This window comes from Boleophthalmus pectinirostris, unplaced genomic scaffold (genome assembly GCF_026225935.1).
Source record: "Boleophthalmus pectinirostris isolate CB_2022bp ecotype Guang Dong unplaced genomic scaffold, ASM2622593v1 HiC_scaffold_5, whole genome shotgun sequence".
NCBI classification, from domain to species: Eukaryota; Metazoa; Chordata; class Actinopteri; order Gobiiformes; family Gobiidae; genus Boleophthalmus; species Boleophthalmus pectinirostris.
In genome coordinates this window covers 7,286,661-7,308,425 of record NW_026571404.1, presented here as the reverse complement: position 1 = coordinate 7,308,425, position 21,765 = coordinate 7,286,661, and the positions used below count along the sequence as shown (strand labels likewise).

Below are 21,765 nucleotides of genomic sequence, written 5' to 3'. Positions count from 1 at the left end.
GAGTGAAAGTGATATAATGCTCTGAGTACCTTGAAATATGTTATATAAATCCATTATTCTGCCATACACTATTAAAGTCTGTTGTTTCTTTTTTCAGCCGGCGTCGAAATATATAGAAGACGATTTGAAAACAAGTGATACTCAACTCTCAAATGAAGACTCCTCACAAGTCAACGGTGGTATGTTTACATAATATAACTGGATTATATAGATCTGCAGCTCTATCTTGTTGCATTAGAGGCTAAAGTCTGTGTCTATACCGTGTGAACACTGTCACATGCGTGTGCAGTCATATCTCTGTGCAGTGCATGAAGCAGGGTCATTGATACTGTGTCTGGCGTTGTTGTAACTGTGCGTAGGCTTTGTGCCCATGGCCACTGAGAGCCGACTGGCTCCTGTACCTGGCCCTATTCCCCACAGTTATCCAGTCGACAGAGAACTACAACTCCCAGAAGCCTTCACTTCCACCGCCACTCACTTCACCCCCATCATTCTGACCAGCCAGGACGCAGCGGAGAAGAGTCCCAGTGTTGGAGATGAGCTGGAGGGGTAAGGAGATACAGTATGCATTAGTTAGTACATACTGTGTATTTATTTATAGCAGAAAAAAAAAATCGAGTTGTAATATAAGTATTTAGGCATTAAATACATTACTGACATATTTCTTAACCATTTAAAATTACTCTGAGAAAATGAAACTTTTCACCACCACCAGTCACTCACTTCAGGTTGGTGAAGTGTCTTGCCTATGGACTAGAGGTGTAATGGTGCATGTATTCGTGCCGAACTGTTTCGGTACTGGGCATTCGGTTCGGTGCGCCGCTGTGCATGAGTAGGTTCATGCAATTTCTGTTGACATTCTGCCACTACATGTGCAGCTACACGGAAGTCTCGGCTCTTTAATATTCATGAGGGAACTCATCTGTGATTGAGGTGGCACTTTTCGCCTTTCACCGGCATGGAATCCCACTTTCCTTATACCTGCATTATACCTGCGACCTCTGTCCTTAAGCGAAAGTGTATTTTCAACCGCTGGGAACATTGTAACTGCAGCAGATCTACACTTACTGCAGACAATGTGGACAAGTTGTTTTTTCTGGCCAAAAATATGAAGAGTAGAGAAGAGTAAAAGTTCATTCTGGAACTGCGCTTTACTTTTTGAAAAGTTTTGTTTATGGTTTACAAGGAATTTATTTTTTTAATAACATTTTACACATTTGTTGCTTCTTTGAGAATTTTTTTTTACTTATTAGTATTACAAAGCAGCACTTTGCATTTATTTTATTTTCCCGTTTGTATTATGTTAAAACAAATTGTTGGTTTAATAAACACACAAATAAACGACAAGCAAATCGTTTAGCGTTTTGTTCCCATACTGTACCGAAAATAAACTGAACCGCAAGTTCCTATGCACTGAACCTTGATTTTTGTGGACCATTACGCCCCTAGTAAGGACACAATAACAGTTTGCATTAGAGTTACTGCCTTCCAAATGCAGCAGCTGGTTCACAGTGGTCTCCCCTGCCGGTACTAACTAGCCCCAGTTCTGCTTTGCTTTTGAGATCAAATAAGATCAGGCTTTTTTAAAGGTTGTTTTATGTGTTTGTGTGGGAGTGAGAGGTCTAATAATTCACACTAAAAGCTCCCTAACCCTTTTCAACTTTGTGTTTTCTTCAAATAATTTTTCTAAGTATAGTGCAAATAAGAAGTAAACACAAAGTTGAATACTCAAAAATAGACCAAATAAATGTTCTAAATGTAAGGCTGTGACTCTCTTGTCTTCAGGTACATGGAGGGATTCATAGACAGCAGCGAGAACATTGAGGAAATCGGCCTAGACCCATCTTCCATCTCTGAAGATCCTCCTGTAGATCCTGCCTCTTGCCCTACTGCAGAAAAGCTCGACTGTCCAGCTAAAGATGCAACTCTTACTTCAACTGACCCACCCCCAAATGACGCAGCTCCGGCGACCTTTGACTCCACCCTCCCTGAAGTCTCTCATATCGAAGTCTCTCTACCTTCATCTTTAAACTCAAACCTCAATAACTGTGGTGTATTCAACAATTACCTCTTTCGACAAGATCCCAAAACTGGACAGCTTTTCCTGGTCCCCGTTCAAATCCGAGCTCCTGATTCTGTACCGGGTCTGGAAATAAACTTATCTCTGGTGCCTCCGTCTTTAAAGGGACTCTTAGCAAATTCACAAATCAATGATAGCAGTAGCTTCAATGCTCCTCCAGGTCTGAAAAACGGGCTAGACGCTTTAGATAACAGTTGTAGCTTTTTAATTGATAATAAAGGCGAGAATGGACAAGCTAAAAGACAGACTTCAGCCTGCGTGTCTCCAGAGGTCCACCCGGCTCTACAGGAGGTGATCGACCTGCTCAAAGGGGAGTTTACGCTCAACACCGGGTTGGACAACGGACACGAGGACATCGCAATGGGTAAGGACCAGGATCACAATATAAAAGAGAAAATTGCTATTGGTGGTTTTTAGATTCTAGAGCAGGGGTGCCCAGTAATGTCGATCTCGATCTACCAGTCGATCGCCAAGGTAGTGTTGGTAGATGTGTGTCATAGTACTCATCTCAGACTCGATCACATTATCTCTTGCTCAAGGTCTTACACTCGACAAGTGCGATCGTATTTCATTCTGGCTGCTTCTGTCGGCAATAAAGTTGTACCAGTGTGCAGGAACGAGGCATCTCACTGCAGCCTGTGTGCTCATTTGAAACTCGGGGATACTGTGCGGCACAAGACTCCCTCTTCAGTGCACGCTGATTAGAAGAGCAAGACAAAATGCAAAGCAAAAACTAATCAAAGGCTACGTTCAGACTGCAGGGCTTAATGCTCAATTCAGATTTTTTATTTTTTTTTTTTGTGAAATCCAATGTTTTTGCAAGGTCATTCGCATTTCCAATTAAATGCGACTCGTATGTGATCTCCAGTGTGAACATTAAACAGCCCAAAAGTGTCCCGCATGTGCACTGGAGGACACGATGACCTCTCGTTCCGGAGCCAGAACATGTACAACTTACTTGTTTTAAGGAGGAGATTGAGAAGGAGAAGGACGAGGTTTTTGGCCGTGGTGTTTTGTGGGGCAGTCCGTTGAAAGGAACGTGTGGATGTGGAGACACAACCAAGAGTGGTGGGATAGCGATGTACTTCCCTTCAGTGACACGGAGTTCATTAACAGTTTTCGTATGACAAGAAGAAGGTTTGTGTACATTTGTCGCTTGTTGATGAATGCGCTTTGGCCGTTCAGACTGAAGTCGCATGTCAAAAGATCAGATATGTATCGGTTTCAGGAGCACATATCCAAGTGGCCTGGGTCGCATTTGAAAAAATCAGATCAGTGTCGTTCAGACTCAATAAAAGACCAGATACAGGTCACATAGGGGCCAAAAAATCAGATTTGGGTCACTTCAGGCTGCAGTCTGAAGTGCCTAAACTTATGTTACAGTGTTGGCACAGAGGATGTCCACAACACAGAACAGGCAAACCGCGACACGTGGCTGAAGTTTGCCTAATAAAAGTGCATAAAAGTGCATCTGTATTTGTCACGATGTGCGTTTGGTTTGGTAAATGTGCAGAGGCTGTTAAATACCACTGCAAAACGAGTAAGAAAATGTAACTCCAGTTAGAAACTTGAAAAAACAGGTTTAAAAATTCTACCCACTTCATTTTTTTCACAGTTTTGTGGAAAGTGCCAGTGGAAGTTCTCTTAAAGTAGAGCTTCTCAAACTGTGGGTGAGGGTCCGAAAAAGGAGTGCAGAGTGTTTAAGTGCAGTACGCTTGACTTGGTCTTTTTATAAGTAGCTTGCATGCTGAAAAAGTGTGGGCACCCCTGTTCTAGAGTGTGATTATGGTTGTGTGGTATTTTCAGGAGTGGGCTCTCAAAGGCAGTGGTGGAAGGTAATGAAGTACAAAAGTAAAAGTACGACACTTAAAGGTGGTATGGAGGATTATTTTGTCAGTGAAAGTTCAAAATAGCATGGTGGAATGTTCAGCAATTGCCGTGTTGACAGTAGCAAACTTTGTACAAAAAGTTTAGATGGCCTGAAAACTCAAGAAAAACTACAAAATGAGTTTAAACAACACATTTTCGGGAACATTCAGTTAGGTGTTCAATTTAGGTGAGAAAAAAAAGGTGAGAGTGACTAAGTGGAAACCTGTTGGCTAATACTAGTTGCTGTGTGACTGTAATTTTATGTGTGGGACACTTGTTTAACAGCACAAATCAGTTGTTCTAACTAAACCAGCTCTTTCTGCTCAGAATGTGTTAAAATAAGACACTGAGCAGTGTCTGAGTTAGCTTCACACCTCCAGAGAGTGTAGCTGCAGGCCCGATGGCAGAAATTTGGGGACCTGGGACAAGAAGGTTTACACAGCCCCCCTCTAATATAAATTACTAGGAAGATATTACTATTATTCAGGGCCCCTACAACCTTGGGATCCCGGGCAACAGACCCATTTGTCATCCCTGTCTTCTGCCCTGTGTGGAAGAATCTTTGCTGTAATTGTAGTACAGTTGTTTTATGAAGGCTTTATTTTAGATTACGACCCCAGTAGGATTTTTAAATAAAGTCACTGTGAGGTTTTAGACCTATTTTATTTTTGAATTTCATTATTGGATTAAAGTTAATTTAGTTGTTTGTTTAGTTTTCCATAATGAAAATTCCAAACTTAAATTTTACACACAGAAAATCTCAAAACTATGGAAGCCCATTTCTGCCAGTAAATAAAAAAAAATAAAAGTCTCACAGAAAGTCATAATTATGAGTTTAAAAGTCATAATAACAAGTTTTGAACTCATAATTACAAGGTTTAAACTCATAACTATGAGTTTAAAAGTCATAATTATGAGTTTTAAAGTTGACTCTCAATCTGTCCTTGTCATGCAAGTACACGGTCATTTTCCTGGAGAAGCCGTCCTCCAGGTGTTCAGGACATTTCCTCATCAACTTGTGAATGTTGTAAAAAGACAAGAAAAAGAGAGATATCCACTAGGGATGGGCATGATTAGTCGATTAATCGATAATTGATCATTAAGAATTTCATCGATTACTGTAATTTTAATCGACAAACCGAATGTAGGTTGTTGAGCGTAACATGACCAAACAGGTCCGTACATGTGTCTCTCTGCATCAGAAGGAGCGAGACACAAACAGTCAGTCAGCCTGTTACGTACCGAAGCACAAATGCGTATTTAACGATGACTTGTACTAGGGCTGGACGATATGGATCAAAAAATATATCTCGATATATTTTGCTATATCTCGATATATGTTCCAGAAAAAATAACCCCCTAAAACTCTTCGCTTAGTTTATGCAAATTAGAGATGTTTTTAAGTTTCGTTTCTGTGAGAGTTGCGCAAAACTGAATTAAACTCATTATAATGTCAAACGGGCTGATGTGGCTCTAGAGTCGTTACGGTTTATATGTCGTAAAGTTGAATTTATTTATGCAGATTAGTAATGCAGATAGTAATAATAATGATGATTATTTTAATATAAAAACGTTAATGATTAATCGATAATCGATCGTTAATTCTTCCGACGATCGATTAAGAAAATTTCATCGAATGCCCATCCCTAATATCCACACAAATCCCACATGAATGAGTACGTGCAAAGTATCCATCTATGTTACTCTGTCCATGATGTGGTTTAATCCAAAAGGGGGATGAAGCAGCTTTGATCATCGATGAAAATACAGGCGCATAGCAAATAATTTAGGTACAGTGTGAAGTGAATTAGTAAAATAACTACACATTTTTACTTGTAGTGGGATCATACAGGGCTTCTAAATGGAAAATTGCCCTCGTGCTTGCATGGCGAGAGCAGGTTCAGAGTCAACTTCGAAAACTCCTAATTATGAGTTTACTGGCGGAAATGGGCTTTCATACAAAACAGATTTCAATACTGCCAAAATAATAAAAATGTACTCTTAAATATACTCTATACTATACTAATAGTAGGTTTATTAGTTGTGTTGTTGTGACAGTAGTAGTAGTATTCGTAGTATTCGTAGTAGTAGTAGTAGTCGTAGTCGTAGTAGTAGTAGTAGTATTCGTAGTAGTAGTAGTATTCGTAGTAGTAGTAGTATTCGTAGTAGTATTCGTAGTAGTATTCGTAGTAGTATTCGTAGTATTCGTAGTAGTAGTAGTAGTATATTCGTAGTAGTAGTAGTAGTATTCGTAGTAGTAGTAGTAGTATTCGTAGTAGTAGTAGTAGTAGTAGTAGTAGTAGTAGTAGTAGTAGTAGTAGTAGTAGTAGTAGTAGTAGTAGTAGTAGTAGTAGTAGTAGTAGTAGTAGTAGTAGTAGTAGTAGTAGTAGTAGTAGTAGTAGTAGTAGTAGTAGTAGTAGTAGTAGTAGTAGTAGTAGTAGTAGTAGTAGTAGTCGTAGTAGTAGTAGTATCGTAGTAGTAGTAGTAGTAGTAGTAGTAGTAGTAGTAGTAGTAGTAGTAGTAGTAGTAGTAGTAGTAGTAGTAGTAGTTCGTAGTAGTAGTAGTAGTAGTAGTAGTAGTAGTAGTAGTAGTAGTAGTAGTAGTAGTAGTAGTAGTAGTCGTAGTAGTAGTAGTAGTAGTAGTCGTAGTAGTAGTAGTAGTAGTCGTAGTAGTAGTAGTAGTAGTAGTAGTAGTAGTAGTCGTAGTAGTAGTAGTAGTAGTAGTAGTCGTAGTAGTAGTAGTAGTAGTAGTAGTAGTAGTAGTATAGTCGTAGTAGTAGTAGTAGTAGTAGTCGTAGTAGTAGTAGTAGTAGTCGTAGTAGTAGTAGTAGTAGTAGTAGTAGTAGTAGTAGTAGTAGTAGTAGTAGTAGTAGTAGTAGTAGTAGTAGTAGTAGTAGTCGTAGTAGTAGTAGTAGTAGTAGTCGTAGTAGTAGTAGTAGTAGTAGTAGTCGTAGTAGTAGTAGTAGTAGTAGTAGTTCGCAGTAGTAGTAGTAGTAGTATTCGTAGTAGTAGTAGTAGTAGTAGTCGTAGTAGTAGTAGTAGTAGTAGTAGTAGTAGTATTCGTAGTAGTATCGTAGTAGTAGTAGTAGTAGTAGTAGTTACGCAGTAGTAGTAGTAGTATTCGCAGTAGTAGTAGTAGTATTCGCAGTACCAGTCACAGACAACCATTTAAAATCCTCTGTGTTTCTGTGTCCCGAGGGGAGTACATCTTCTCTCTAAAGGAGCTGGAGTTGTCCGTGTTTGCCGACGTGGTGAGGCAGAGGTTCAGCGACCTGTACTGGGACGAGGATCTGCTGGGAGTCCTGCACTGTCTGGTCAACTACAGCTCAACCACCATGTGAGTAACACCGAGACTCACTCTAACTCATATTTATGGACTATTCTAAGATGTTACAGCGTCAGACGAACCATAGCCATCATATAACTAATAATAATACATAATAATAATACTTTTTGTATTATTAATTTGTATAGTGCTTTTCAGGACACTCAAAAGATGCTTTACAAAACTAATATTAAAACAGTGAAAAGAACAAAAGACAAATAAAACATTAAAAGAAAACCTCCATTTTAACCAGTGGATATTTATAGTGCTTACAGTCCTTAGTCACATTTACCATAATCAGTGTTGGGAGTATTGCGTTATAAACAAATTGCTGTAATACATTACTTTTTGCTATAACGCAGTAATGTGGCATTACAGGGAAAAAAATGTCATATTTTACTGGGTACAAATGTCAGTAACACACGTCACAATGCTTTTTTTTAACCTGGATTGAAGGTTTTTTGTTATTCTTTATATAAATTCACTAAAATCATGGCGATAACAGCGGCGGTAAAACACCATCGTTACGGTTCCGAATGCGCCCACGTAGACCGTCGGGTGACTGCAGGCGAAAGGACTGATGCAGAACTTCATGACGCACGGGATTAATCACAGCTGATGCCTGATCGCGCTTTGCGGACGCCCTGCTCCACGGGCCCGCGGTTCTCTCAGGGGAGGTCCTGGTTTCCAAGTCCTAGTCCAAGATTATTCCTGGTTTGGTCCTGGTTTGGTCCTGGTTTTTTAGTCCTGGTTCAGTCCTGGTTCAGCTCTGGTTCAGTCCTGGTTTAGACCTGGTTTAGTCCTGGATTAGTCCTGGTTTAGTCCTGCTTCAGTCCTGGTTCAGTCCTGGTTCAGCTCTGGTTTAGTCCTGGTTCAGCTCTGGTTTAGTCCTAGTTTAGTCCTGGTTCAGTCCTGGTTTAGTCCTGGTTCAGTCCTAGTTTAGTCCTGGTTTAGTCCTGGTTTAGTCCTGCTTCAGTCCTGGTTCAGTCCTGGTTCAGCTCTGGTTTAGTCCTGGTTCAGCTCTGGTTTAGTCCTAGTTTAGTCCTGGTTCAGCTCTGGTTTAGTCCTGGTTCAGTCCTGGTTCAGCTCTGGTTTAGTTCTGGTTCAGTCCTGGTTCAGCTCTGGTTCAGTCCTGGTTTAGTCCTGGTTCAGTCCTAGTTTAGTCCTGGTTCAGTCCTGGTTAATATTGTAATGTAACAAATTACTTTGAAATGACAGTAACAAGTAATAAATAACGCATTAGAGGTTTTTTACTTGCCCAACAGTGACCATAATACATCAGAAATTATGTGTATTGCAGGAATTCAGTCATATCCACTTTGTCTAGTAAAATAAAAAAAAAAAAAAAAAGCAACGAAATAAAAAAATAATAAAAGGGCATTCAAATATTTCTTTGTCAGCATATGAAACTCAGTTACATGTTATTATCTCAGGAAAGCTCTGAGGACAATTACACTGGTCATAACAGCAATTATGGGTTGTAAAAGGTCAAGTGGAAAACAATCATTTCACGATGACGCATGAAGCACTTAAGGCTGTAAAACAGAAATAACTCTGACCACACAGGCAGACTTCACTCCTCACACTCGGCCTGGCCTATAAGGAAAAAAATAATAATAATCAGTGTTTTTCTTCATATTGATTGATATTAATGTGATTCTTTTTCACTTTTCAACAGTAAAATAGAAAACATATATGCATTTCTGTGGGTTTAAAGCTTCCATCTGTAATTCAATTGGCTTCCCCTGTTGTATTCTCACATATCACCACTAGATGCTGTCTCTGTTACTGCTGTCTGATAGTGCCAGGAACCAGACCACAGAGGGTGAAAATCCTCTTCATAACTTGAGACGATCCAACCACATCTGCTTGTATCATTCTTGTATCATTCAGATCAAAATAAAACAAAATATAGCTTCATTCATCTGTGATAAGTAAGAGTTTGGTGCTTTGATTGTTGATTCTGGAAAAATCTGCGCCGTTTCTCAGTCCTCTGTGTTGTTTTTTTCCCGCTTTTTTACTTGTAAGCAATAGGGTTGGGCGATAATACAGTATTACGTTATCCCGCGGTATCAAAAAGTAGCAACGGTATCAGTTTCATTACAGAAATTTAAAAAAATCTGCAGTGCGTAAGGATCTAATATAATATTATAAATTATTGATACCTAAATTTGTTCACTCAGTGTAAATGAATGTGTGGTTGTACTTTCAGTTTAATGCTTTCATGATTTAAAACTAAATTAACTAAACTGCGTGGGGAGATGACTTTCGATTAGTTTTGTTCCATTGTCACGTGACGCTCATAAGGGAGACCAAGACAAGACGGCAAGTCCGGCCACAAGCAAGTTGGTCCCAAAAGAAATACTAGTACTTCTGCAATTTGGAAGCTTTTTGGCTTCAGGTGCAAATTTGTTTACATTTTACAGAAACAAAACTTACAACCACATCACTCATTTGCAGTGTTGGGAGTAATGTATTATAAAAGTAATGTATTACAGTCATGTGTTGATTTTTGCTGTAACGCAGTAATGTAAGGCATTACAGGGGGAAAAATTGTAATATTTTACTCGGTACAAATGTGAGTAACGCGCGTTACAATGCTTTTTTAACCTGGATTGAAGTGGTGGGTTTTTCTTCATAGAAATTCGCTAAAATCACCGTGAAATCAGCAGCGGTGAAACGCCGGAGACGCGGCCGGATAGACCTTCAGTTAACCACGGGTGAAAGGACCGACCCAGAACTCTACGCTGTTTAGACCTGGTTTAGACCTGGGTCACTTCTGGTTTAGACCTGGTTTAGACCTGGGTCACTTCTGGTTTAGACCTGGTTTAGACCTGGGTCACTTCTGGTTTAGACCTGGTTTAGACCTGGGTCACTTCTGGTTTAGACCTGGTTTACAGTCGTCCCTCGCTCTAACGCGATTCACTTTTCGCGGTCTCGCTGTTTCGCTGATTTTTAGAATTTTTTTTTTGTGCAATTTTGCATGCCTTTTGTTTTTAGTGTATGAACACGTATTGCGTTCCTCCCGCTGTGTCCTGATCGGCTGAGGGACTCCTGTCTCCTCTACAGTACAGAATGTGTTCAGCTGCCAAATTTAAATAAATGTTCAATCTCTAGCAGTGTGATTGTGATTGTGAGTGCTGTATGTCTGCAAGTTTTCTCTCCGACAAAACCCACAACGTCGACAAAATGTTCTGCACCGACAAAGTCTCCTGCGCTCACACCCAAAAGACAGAGGACGATGCAAACCATCGCACAAAAAGTTGGACTTCTGGACACGTTGAAGGAAGGTAGAAGTTACGCGCTGTAGCAGAGTTTTGCACCGGGTCTTGTACCCGCAAATAGTTGCTGAAATCAGGACCGTGAGCCCGAGCAGCAGGGTCCATAAAGAGCGATCAGGCGACAGCCGCTCTTACCTCCATGAGGTGCGGAGCAAAGCCGGTCCTTTCTCCTGCGTCACCTTCGAGCCCATCCTGACAGTGAGTCCTGTTTTAGTCCTAGTTCAGTTCTGGTTTAGTCCTCCTCTTCAGTCCTGGAATCAGTCTGAGGTTAGTCCTGTTATAGTCCTGGTTTAGTCCTGGTTCAGCTCTGGTTTAGTCCTGGTTTAGACCTTGTTTAGTCCTGGTTCAGTCCATATACGGCTCAAAAGTTCAGCTTTTTCGCAGTTATTTTGGTGAGAGTAACTTAAAGTAATGCAATAGTAATGTAATGCCTTACATTTTAAATGCAGTAATATTGTAATGCAACGAATTACTTTGAAATGACAGTAATAAGTAATAAATAACGCATTACAGTTTTAAAGTAACTTGCCCAACAGTGCTCATTTGTATAAACTATAAAGCGCAGATAAAAAGTAGTTTACTAAAGTCGTACTAAAACATTTTGGTGACATGGTAATACTGTATTCCCCCGTAAAATCCTGAGAAGGTTTAACGGTATCAAAATTTGGATACTACCCAACTCCAATAAGCATCATGTTTGTTTTTGACGTGAACGGACCATCTCTCTGATTGGTCAATCTGCTTGTCAATCTGAAATCGGGGAGACCATATATGGCTCTAGATCCACTCGTCTTTGTAAAGTGTTGTCAAAGCGTGTGATTGTGGCTGGTCAGGTCATTGAGTTACTGCATTTCATCAGTGCCATTTAACATTAAAAATAGCCACATTTATTCCTCTGAATTCTGCTCCAAACCACATTTTAAGACCGAGGAAGACAGAGAATTAGCTGTAGACCTCGCTGTTACAACAACCCAAGATGATCGTTAGAAATCACCAAATCTCTATGTACTTATCCATCTATTTATCAATCTGTCTCAATTCAGATTTGATTAGCTGCCAATACTTATGCCACATGCAGCTCCTCTTACCTTTCCAGCACTTCACAGGTTAAATTTTGTGATTAAAAAAAGCATTATTGCCATTTAAAAGTGCAGTGATGACATCGAATATTATGAGAATTACATAAGAGAAGAACTGAAGCATGACAAATCAAAATAAGATGTTTGTGCCACTTGCGCAGATGGCACCAGCAGTGGGTGTAATATGATGTAATGTTCTCATGGCGCTACCAACATGCACTGCTGTTTCAGGAATAGTGCCGCCGCATGAACTACTCCTACAGCTTTAAACTCAACGTGGAAAATATTAAAGCGTAAAGATGTAAGTCTACTGTCTGACATGCCATTTACCAGACTATTTACAGATGTTTTTGTACAAATAGTAAAAAAAAAACATTAGACATTATGAGTACTTAAGTAATAAAATTGAAGAGATGTAAGAGGGTAAGAACAAAACAACATCAACATCATTCGTTTTTCAATATAAAACCAAAAATAAGAAAATGAAAAAGCAACTGTTTTCTTCATTATTTATCTCCAAAATAAAAAAAATTAAAAAAAACAGATAATGATTCGTTTTTTCAGTTTTCGATTTTGTGTTTAAATGAAGAATGGAAAAAACAGATAACGACCATTTCCCATTTACGTGACTTCCGTGACTGCGATTCCAGACTTTTGCACTGCATACGGACTGAACCAGGACTGATCCAGGTCCGGGACCACACGGGACCAGAGCTCTGATCACCTCTGGTCCCGGTCTGGTCTCAGTCTCAGTCTGGTCTCAGTCTCGGTTTGGTCCCGGTTTCAGTTCTGATCTCAATCTCGGTCTGGTCCCGGTCTGGTCTCGGTCTGGTCTCGGTCTCAGTCTCGCTCTAGTCTCGGTCTGGTCCCGGTCTCAGTCCCGCTCTGGTCCTGGTCTGGTCTCGGACCTGGATCGGTCCTGGTTCAGTCATGGAAGTCACGTAAGTCACGTAAACGGGAAACGGCTGTTATCCGTTTTTTCCATTATTCATTTAAACACAAAATCGAAAACTGAAAAAAACAAATTATTATCCATTTTTTAATTTTGGTTTTGGAGACAAATAATGAAGAAAACAGTTTTTTTTTTTGTTTGTTTTCTTATTTTTGGTTTTATATTGAAAAACGAATGAACGAATGATACACAAATTTATTTCAAATAATATTAGCAGTTACACAATGAATCTCAACATGCTCTTGCCAATGATTAAAAAAGAAAAACGAAATCATTAGAAATATAAAAGATTGACTCATCATTGGCTCATTGCAGCCCTTATGATTCATAAATGTCAGCTAAATCTTGGTTGATCTGATTATGAAGTCTGCATAATACATTTATTCACAATCTAATAAGGTGCTTTGGTGCAAACATTAGCAAAATCCAAAATGACATTACAGCTCTACAATGTCAGTGCTGTAATAGAAAAATCTGGAATGGCTCCCAATGAAATTAGTCAGAAGAGAAGGACTCTCCACAGACTTTTAGCCAGTCACACTAGACAACAAGCTGAACAGCAAAATACTACCATAGTAAAACAATGTCATTTTGTATTTATTTTTTTTTATTTTTTACAATTCTCTTTAGTGAATTTTTCAACAAATCAAGCGTATATATCGATTATACAGCATAACATAGATAATAAAACAAAAGCTAACAAAACCAGACAAACAAAAAGGAGAACAGTGAACAACAAGAGGATTTTTCATAACATCTTTTTCAGCTCAGTTTACACATTTGTGGAGTTGTAGAAATCTATAAATGGTTGCCAAGTAGATAAAAATATTCTCAGATTTTCCCTTGAGTAAGTATTTTTTTGTAACGTCTTTAATTAAGATCAAATCAGATGGGGGTGCTCTTTGTTACCAGTTTAACAAGATTAATCTACGTGCTAAAAGCGTCACAAAACATAAAATACTGATCTGAGCGTTTGATCGTTCACCAGCTGCCGACTTCACTCCAAATAGAGAAAGTATTGGATCTGGCTTTAGTGATTTTTTTTTAAGAATTTTGGACAAAATATCTAATATGCTTTTCAGTATAATGTTATGGTTGAAAAACAATGTCATTTTTGGCCTAATAAATGAGTAGCATGAGACATTAACTTTTTATGGACTAGTTGATTTTAAACAGTTTGGCATAGTCCAAAGTTTTCCTCATTTACCTTATCGGGTACATGCCCTTTGATTAAATGTTTAAAGCGACAGTTTGGAATTTTGGACATAGGACCTCATTTCCTGTTGAGCCAGAGTGTTGGAGACGTGTGGAGACACTTTTAAAAATATTCCATCCAGTTCTTGTATTTGCAGAGGTCACTGGGGCTAGACTAGTGCATGTCAATGGCCATAGTTATCCTGCAACAAACAGAACTAAACCAGTGTTTAAACCAGGACTAAACCAGAACTGAACCAGGACTAAACCAGGACTAAACCAGGACTAAACCAGGTCTAAACTAAACCAGGTCTAACCAGGACTAAACCAGGACTAAACCAGGTCTAAACTAAACCAGAACTGAACCAGGACTGAGTGTCGGGACGGGTCCAGAGGTGCGCCCGTGTAGACCGTTGGGTGACCGCAGGCGAAAGGACCGGCGTAGGGCTTCATGCCCCACAAGGCAAAGTGCAGCCCAGTCGAGGTTTGCAAGCACCATGCTACACAAGCTCGGGGTTCACTCTCAAGTCCAAGAGTAGTCCTGGTTTAGTCCTGGTTTAGAGCTAGTTGAGTCTTGTTTTAGTCCTGGTTCAGTCCTGGTTCAGTCCTGGTTTAGACCTGGTTTAGACCTGGTTTAGACCTGGTTCAGACCTGGTTCAGTCCTGGTTTAGACCTGGTTTAGAGCTAGTTTAGTCCTGTTTTAATGCTGGTTCGGTCCTGGTTTAGTCCTCCTTGTGTAGTCCTGATTCAGTCCTGGTTCAGTCCTTGTTCAGTCTAGGTTCAGTTCGGGTTTAGTCCTGGTTCAGTTCGGGTTTAGTCCTCCTGGTTCAGTCCTGATTCGATCCTGGTTCAGTCCTGATTTAGACCTGGTTTAGACCTGGTTTAGAGCTAGTTTAATCTTGGTTCAGTCCTGGTTCAGTCCTTGTTTAGTCCTGGTTCAGTCCTGGTTCAGTCCTTGTTTAGTCCTGGTTCAGTCCTTGTTTAGTCCTGGTTCAGTCCTTGTTTAGTCCTGGTTCAGTCCTGGTTTAGTCCTGGTTTAGATCTGGTTTAGACCTGGTTCAGTCCTGTTTTAGTCCTGGTTCAGTCCTGCTTTAGACCTGGTTTAGACCTGGTTCAGTCCTGGTTCAATCCTGGTTTAGACCTGGTTTAGAGCTAGTTTAATCCTGGTTCAGTCCTGGTTTAGTCCTGGTTCAGTCCTCTTGATTCAGTCCTGGTTCAGTCCTGGTTCAGTCCTGGTTCAGTCCTGGTTTAGTCCTGGTTCAGTCCTCTTGATTCAGTCCTGGTTCAGTCCTTGTTCAGTCTAGGTTCAGTTCGGGTTTAGTCCTGGTTCAGTTCGGGTTTAGTCCTCCTGGTTCAGTCCTGATTCGATCCTGGTTCAGTCCTGATTTAGACCTGGTTTAGACCTGGTTTAGAGCTAGTTTAATCTTGGTTCAGTCCTGGTTCAGTCCTTGTTTAGTCCTGGTTCAGTCCTTGTTTAGTCCTGGTTCAGTCCTTGTTTAGTCCTGGTTCAGTCCTGGTTTAGTCCTGGTTTAGATCTGGTTTAGACCTGGTTCAGTCCTGTTTTAGTCCTGGTTCAGTCCTGGTTTAGACCTGGTTTAGACCTGGTTTAGACCTGGTTCAGTCCTGGTTCAATCCTGGTTTAGACCTGGTTTAGAGCTAGTTTAATCCTGGTTCAGTCCTGGTTCAGTCCTGGTTCAGTCCTGGGCCCATGTGTTGTTGCCTATGATTTATATTTTGTAGATTACTATGAATTAATAACATCAATGACGTCACAAATCCTGCACCCTCACTTAAATAATCCCCACTACACCTCTGCCTGTGCCTTTTCTTTATACGCCTGTCAATACAAACTCATTGAACAACCACAAATTAATTAGCAATTCTCATTTACTTTCAGTGTTTGCCTTAAGAACCTCTCCTCCTCCTCCTCCACTTCTGCATCTGAATCAGCTCGGACACAATACGCTTACTTCTAACTTCCCTCATCAGGTCTCTGTCTCTATGGTTACCTCCGTACGCTGTGCATCAGTGTTGAAGATCGTCTTTTGTTACCGTAAAACACAAGTGGCCCGTGGCGAGGCTCGAGAGAGGCTCCGCTACTCACACCTCGGCTTTCATTTGAATAGCTCACACATACAGTACGCACAGGTCCGTCTGCGGTCGTGTTTCATCCACGCGTTGGGCTTCGGGCGATATGTGGAAAAAGCCTTCAACCTGCACCAGCGGAGAGACATGACCGGGTTTTAAAAGGGATGAGCTGCTCTGCCGGGCACTGGAAGTAGCTTTGTGGAGTACTGGTGTATTTGGATATACGTCTATACAGTGATTAAACTCATGCGTGTGTTGGAGTAGTGTTTGACTTACAGGCGTTAAGGCGTGAACTGATCAGGTAAACTGCTTTTGTTTTAAATGTTAGGTTTAAATATTCTTGCAATGGTATATAAACAGTATCATATGAGATCTTTGCTAAATCTTTGTGTATGTTGTGTTGTATATTTTGTCTAATGGAGCTTTCTGTTGTACTCGGGACCCGACCTCCACCTCGAGAAAGTGTCAATCAAATCTGGGTTTCGAAACACAAACTCAGGTTTGTTTGGTGAAGTCCAAGTCGGTTGGACATTAAACTTTCTTGGGCAACCATAACAAGCAGCTCTGCAACAAGATCATGGAGAGAGGTTCCCGGGCGTCTCATGTGCTGTCCACTGCTGATGAAAGGACGAATGAAATGCAGAGGAGCCGGCATCTCAAAAGTTTCATTGTCTCTCATCATTGTATGAGGTGGGCAGTAGTGGTGGTGGTGGTGGTGGTGGAGGTGGGCAGTAGTGGTGGTGGTGGTGGTGGTGGACATCGCAGCACCAAGCGATGTTAATATCAGGAAAAAGGAACACGAGAAACTAGAGAAACACCAGGGGCTCAAAGCGGCGCCTGGAAAGTGAAGGTATCAGTGGTGCCTGTGGTGATCGGACACTCGGGGCTGTAACCCCCAAACTGGAAGAGTGGCTACTGACTTTCAATAGAATGCGACATTAGCTCTAAAAATATAAATTAAAAAACGGGACACTGTAAGTGAATGGGGAAAAAAAAAATTTGAATTTAGAGAGATCAATTTGAAAGTTCTCATGTTGTTTACTCACATAAATGTAAGCATTTGTGTGATATTGGTCACACATGAGAATGTCTTACTTTTTCTGAGATTTTGAGACCGGTTTTCAACCTGTAACATCCAGTGTGCACCGGTTATGTGTGTGTCAACTTGTGTGATGATTGGGTGAATATTTTACCCCGCAGATGGTTCAGAAAGTGCAGAAATTGCCAAATCCTTTATAATGGCGTGACTTTTCAATTGACCCATGTGACCTCAAATGACCTCGGATTGTCACCAAACTTTTTTTGCAGCATCGGGCACGAGGGCTTGACCCATGTACTAAATTTGGTGACAGTCGATCCATAAATAGCAGAATTATCGCAGGTGGACACACACACACACACAGGGTGAATACAAAACCTGGTCAACCCTTCGGGGACCAGGTAATTATTGCAACTTGGAATTAGATAATCCTTCGGTGAGTTTTGTTTAGTAGACGACTGGAAAATACTTTAATGGGTGCTCCTTGTTTCCCAATGAGGAGAAAATGCATTTGATTTGAGTTGATTAAATTAAATATTAAATCTCCTTTGGTACGGGCTGGAAATGATATTGTTTTTCCACATGAAAGTTTGCATGCTAAGAGACCAAACTCACCAAAAAACACAACACTCCCCTTAACTTGTGTCACTAAGATGAGTAATAGTTTTCCTATGGGACCAAATCAGTGTTTTTAATTTTTACCTTCAGTCACTGCACTGTGTAAAGTTTTATCTGTCTTGAGAAGTCTTTCAAAACCAATTTATGATGTGAAGTTTAGTAGATGAATAAATGTGAACTTTATAACTGAATATAGCGTGTTTGCTCTAGTACTACTTCTACTTTTTATTCTGTGCGTTTTTGGAAGGAAATCGGCGATGCAAAAGTGTCACAAAAGTGGACATACGGAAGTTTTTGAAGCGTATTTAACTTTTCCACTCCACTTTTTCACGTTTTTAAGCTCCAAAACGCCGTCACCGTCTAAACGAAAGCCTCTTCCGATAAAATATTTTGTCGTTTTTACCTGCAAGTGTTCTCGTGTAAACAGGCCTTTACAGTGAGCGTGCTCGCCTGTCCACAGATCTGACTGGCGACCTGGCCTGCTGGCATCACCTGCTTCTCCTTGGTTTAATAACTATAAAACATTTCAGGCATTTTCACTATTTTGTCCGTCCAAAATAAATCCTATGATGGAATACAGTGAGTTTGAAAATGAAAACCTCACAACCTCGTCCTGGTCTGGTCCCGGTCTCAGTCCTAGTCTCAATTACGGTCTGGTCCTGGTCTGATCCCGGTCTCAGTCCCGGTCTTAGTCCGGTCTTAGTCCCAGTCTCAATCACGGTCTGGTCGCGGTCTTCAGTCCCGGTCTGGTCCTGATCTCGGTCCCGGTCTCAGTCCTGGTCTCAGTCCCGGTCTCAGTCCCGGTCTCAGTCCCGGTCTCAGTCCCGGTCTCAGTCCCGGTCTTAGTCCCGGTCTCAATCACTGTCTGGTCGTGGTCTCAGTCCCGGTCTGGTCCCGGTTTTAGTCCTGGTCTCAGTCACTGTCTGGTCTTGGTCCGATCTTGGTCCTGGTCTCGGTCCCGGTCTCGGTCCCGGTCTCGGTCCCGGTCTTAGTCCCGGTCTCAATCACTGTCTGGTCGCGGTCTCAGTCCCGGTCTGGTCCCGGTTTTAGTCCTGGTCTCAGTCACTGTCTGGTCTTGGTCCCGGTCTCGGTCCCGGTCTCGGTCCCGGTCTCGGTCCCGGTCTCGGTCCCGGTCCCGGTCTCGGTCCCGGTCCGTCTCGGTCCGGTCCCCTAGTCTCAGACCAGTTTTAGTCCTGGTTCAGTCTGGCATCACAGTTTAAGTCATGGAAATGAAAATATGTTTTTTTTTTGTGTTTTTTTCCATTACTCATTTAAACACAAAATCGAAAACAAAACAAAAAACCCTAATTGTTATCTGTTGTTTTTTTTTGTTTGTTTTTTTTGTTTTGTTTTCAGTTTTAGAGTCAAATAATGAAGAAAATAGTTGTTTTTTCTTTTTCTTATTTTTGGTTTTATATTGAAAATCAAATGAAGGAATGATGCACAGATTGTGGTGGATCGATTCTTCTGTTTTACGCTTTTCAACTACCAACAGTTTTCACTAATTACACATCCATGGGTTTCAGAGTCATGAAGATTTAGCAGCTTTGCCACAGCAATTAACACATCAAACCAAATTAATGTTTTTAATTTGAAATCTACTTAAAATGTTGCCTATAAACAGAAAGCTCAAGAAAGGGAGTAATATAACACACACTGTAATCGTTTTTGTAATTGTATTTTGTAACAGATATTGCCTTGGTCCAGAAGAATTCACAGGATTAATAATATTTTCTGTATTCTCGTCTTTAATATGACCACCTTTGAGCACGTTGATGGTTCTGTGTCTCCTCCACAGCCCGTACCGGAGCAGCAATGAGCAGGCGGCTTCAAAGGCAGTGAAAAGAGCGTCCCGTATTGAAGCAGCTCCCCCTGGTGGCTGGAGAGAGGAGCGCAGAGAGCTGTGCCTGGATCTCAATGGAAACATCCACACCGCGGCTGAAACCGACGCACGGGACACATGGGACCAGGCTGAGCTCCGGACCGGTCATGGAGAAGAAAACCAAACGGAAGACTGTGAACTAGGAGCAGAGCAGAGGCAGAGAGGCATTTTTCAAGGTAAAAATTAATCACTATACTTCTAATATACTTCTAATTTAGGATATTTTCAAACAACAGCGAGCTTTAAGCCATGTCAGAATGATGTTACCTCCTCAAAAACAGACCTGGAGTTGTGTTTTGTTTTATTCACACATGTTTGAGCAATAATTTATTAGTCTGTCTACATCTCCGAAGCGTAAAATCCTCTTTTCCACTTTCTGACCGAGGTGGGACTAAGTTGTTGTTTTGCAAGTCTCAAGTAAGTCTCATGTCTTTGACCTCAAGTCCAAGTCAAGTCCAAGTGGTCTGCTTTGAGCTTCAAGTCATTTCAAGTTTTTAAACCAAAGCTTAGATAAATTGTACTTAAAAAAGTCATGGTATATTTATATATGAGTGTTTATATATTATATTATATTATATTATAGTTGTAGAAATGCAATTTTTTCTTTTTTTTAATGTCTTAACAAGATCTTGGTGTGAATCATTACGGTCAAAATAGAAAGAATTCAGATTTAAAAGTGCAGAATATGTGAAATGGAAGGATCGTGTTGTATTGTACTGTATATTACTGTAGTACATTTGAGGATACCACATTGCAGTACTTCAGTTACATCCAAAGTTACACATGTAAAAGTGGGAGGGACATGTTCTAGTTTGTTCATGTAAAATTCAGCACATTCATCAGCTGTTAAGGGAAAAGTATTTTCTAAAAGCATATATTTGTTTAGGAGAAGCGTCAAGTCTTCTCAAGTCACAGGCCTCAAGTCCAAGTCAAGTCCCAAGTCATTGACCTTCAAGTGCAAGTCGAGTCCCAAGTCTTAATCCATTTTCTTAAGTCAAGTCTCAAGTCCTAAAAACAGTGACTCAAGTCTGACTCGAGTCCAAGTCACGACTTGCAAGTCCCCACCTCTGCCTTGTGACGTCACTAAGCGAGAGTTTTCAGCTGTTTTTACCTTTGTTTAGTGAAGGTGAGCAATTCTACGGCTGAAATTATCCAAAATGATTCTAGTGAAGGTGTACTGAATTTAAAAACACAGTGGAGCCCTTCCTGTATTACCACATGTCATGAAAAGGTGACGTGGTTTTTGTTTGGGAGATTGTGTGAATGAAACCAAACACAACTACTGGTCTGTTTTTGATAAGGAAACAACATTATAAAATAGTATAATCTATAAAATAGATTTAAAAATAACAGTATTAGAGTATTTGTTCTGGTTGTCATAGAGGGTGGGAAGTCAAATTTGGAAGGAGTTTAGCTGGAAGGTCAAATAAAAATTCTTCAGAACCGCGTTGAAAACTTTTATTTTGAAATGTAGTCTTAGTGACAAGTGTTGGAGGAATTATGGACTTGTGGGCGACCAAACTCACATATTTTGGGACTGCCCCAGTATACAACATTTCTGGGTTGATGTTAAAGATGTTTTACAAAATATATTGACAATGGACCTGTTGATGGATCTTTTTGCTTGATACATTTCCTGATGGTCTCTCTCATGATCAGTGCTTTCTGTTGCATCCTCTTCTGTTGTCTGTAAGAAAAATGATCCCGATCTACTGGCTGAAACCTGAAACACAGACCATTGATCAGTGGATATCAAAAATCAGACAAGTTTAATATAAATATATAAAATAATATATAATATAAAATAAAATATATAAATTGTGTGAAGGCCCGGCCTCAGGACACTGTTGATGTGACTTGTTTGGGGCAATAATAGTAAAAAAAAAAAAAAAATAATAAAAAAAAAATAAAAAAAAATAATAATAATAATAATAATAATAATAATAATAATAATAATAATAATAATAATAATAATAATAATAAGAGAGTGACCTAAAAATTAAGAAAGGAAAAAAAAAAAAAAAAAAACAAGGAACAAGGATCAAGATTTAAGGTTAATCTAATCTAAAATAAGATTCGGGTACTTCAAAATTCTAAACCTCAAAATGTTTAAAAACTACTTTCATATTGCAGTAATTCAATGTCATTACATTATTTCTCAAATTTTGCAAATTTTCAGTTTCTTCAAAGATAATCTCCTTGTTTATTGTACAGTAAACACTATTATTAGTACTACTACTTCACTACAAATGTGCATACTTTTACTGTGGCGCTGTTTATGCTGCATGTTCCTCAGTATCAGACGTAGAATCTGCCCCACCACAGGCTTCAGACTGTGATAAACAGGAATCTATTGTGT

The 21,765-nt window shown here is 40.1% G+C and overlaps 1 protein-coding gene across 1 annotated transcript in view; it reads left to right on the top strand.

Moving 5' to 3' along the window:
- Positions 1–21,765, top strand: part of LOC129411526 (kinase non-catalytic C-lobe domain-containing protein 1) — a 173,848-nt gene that overhangs the window by 93,788 nt on the left and 58,295 nt on the right. The window contains exons 13-17 of the mRNA XM_055162597.1: positions 98–179; positions 360–549; positions 1,786–2,444; positions 7,147–7,285; positions 19,323–19,582. Coding sequence (XP_055018572.1) covers positions 98–179; positions 360–549; positions 1,786–2,444; positions 7,147–7,285; positions 19,323–19,582 — 1,330 coding nt within the window. The remainder of the gene's footprint in view (positions 1–97; positions 180–359; positions 550–1,785; positions 2,445–7,146; positions 7,286–19,322; positions 19,583–21,765) is intronic.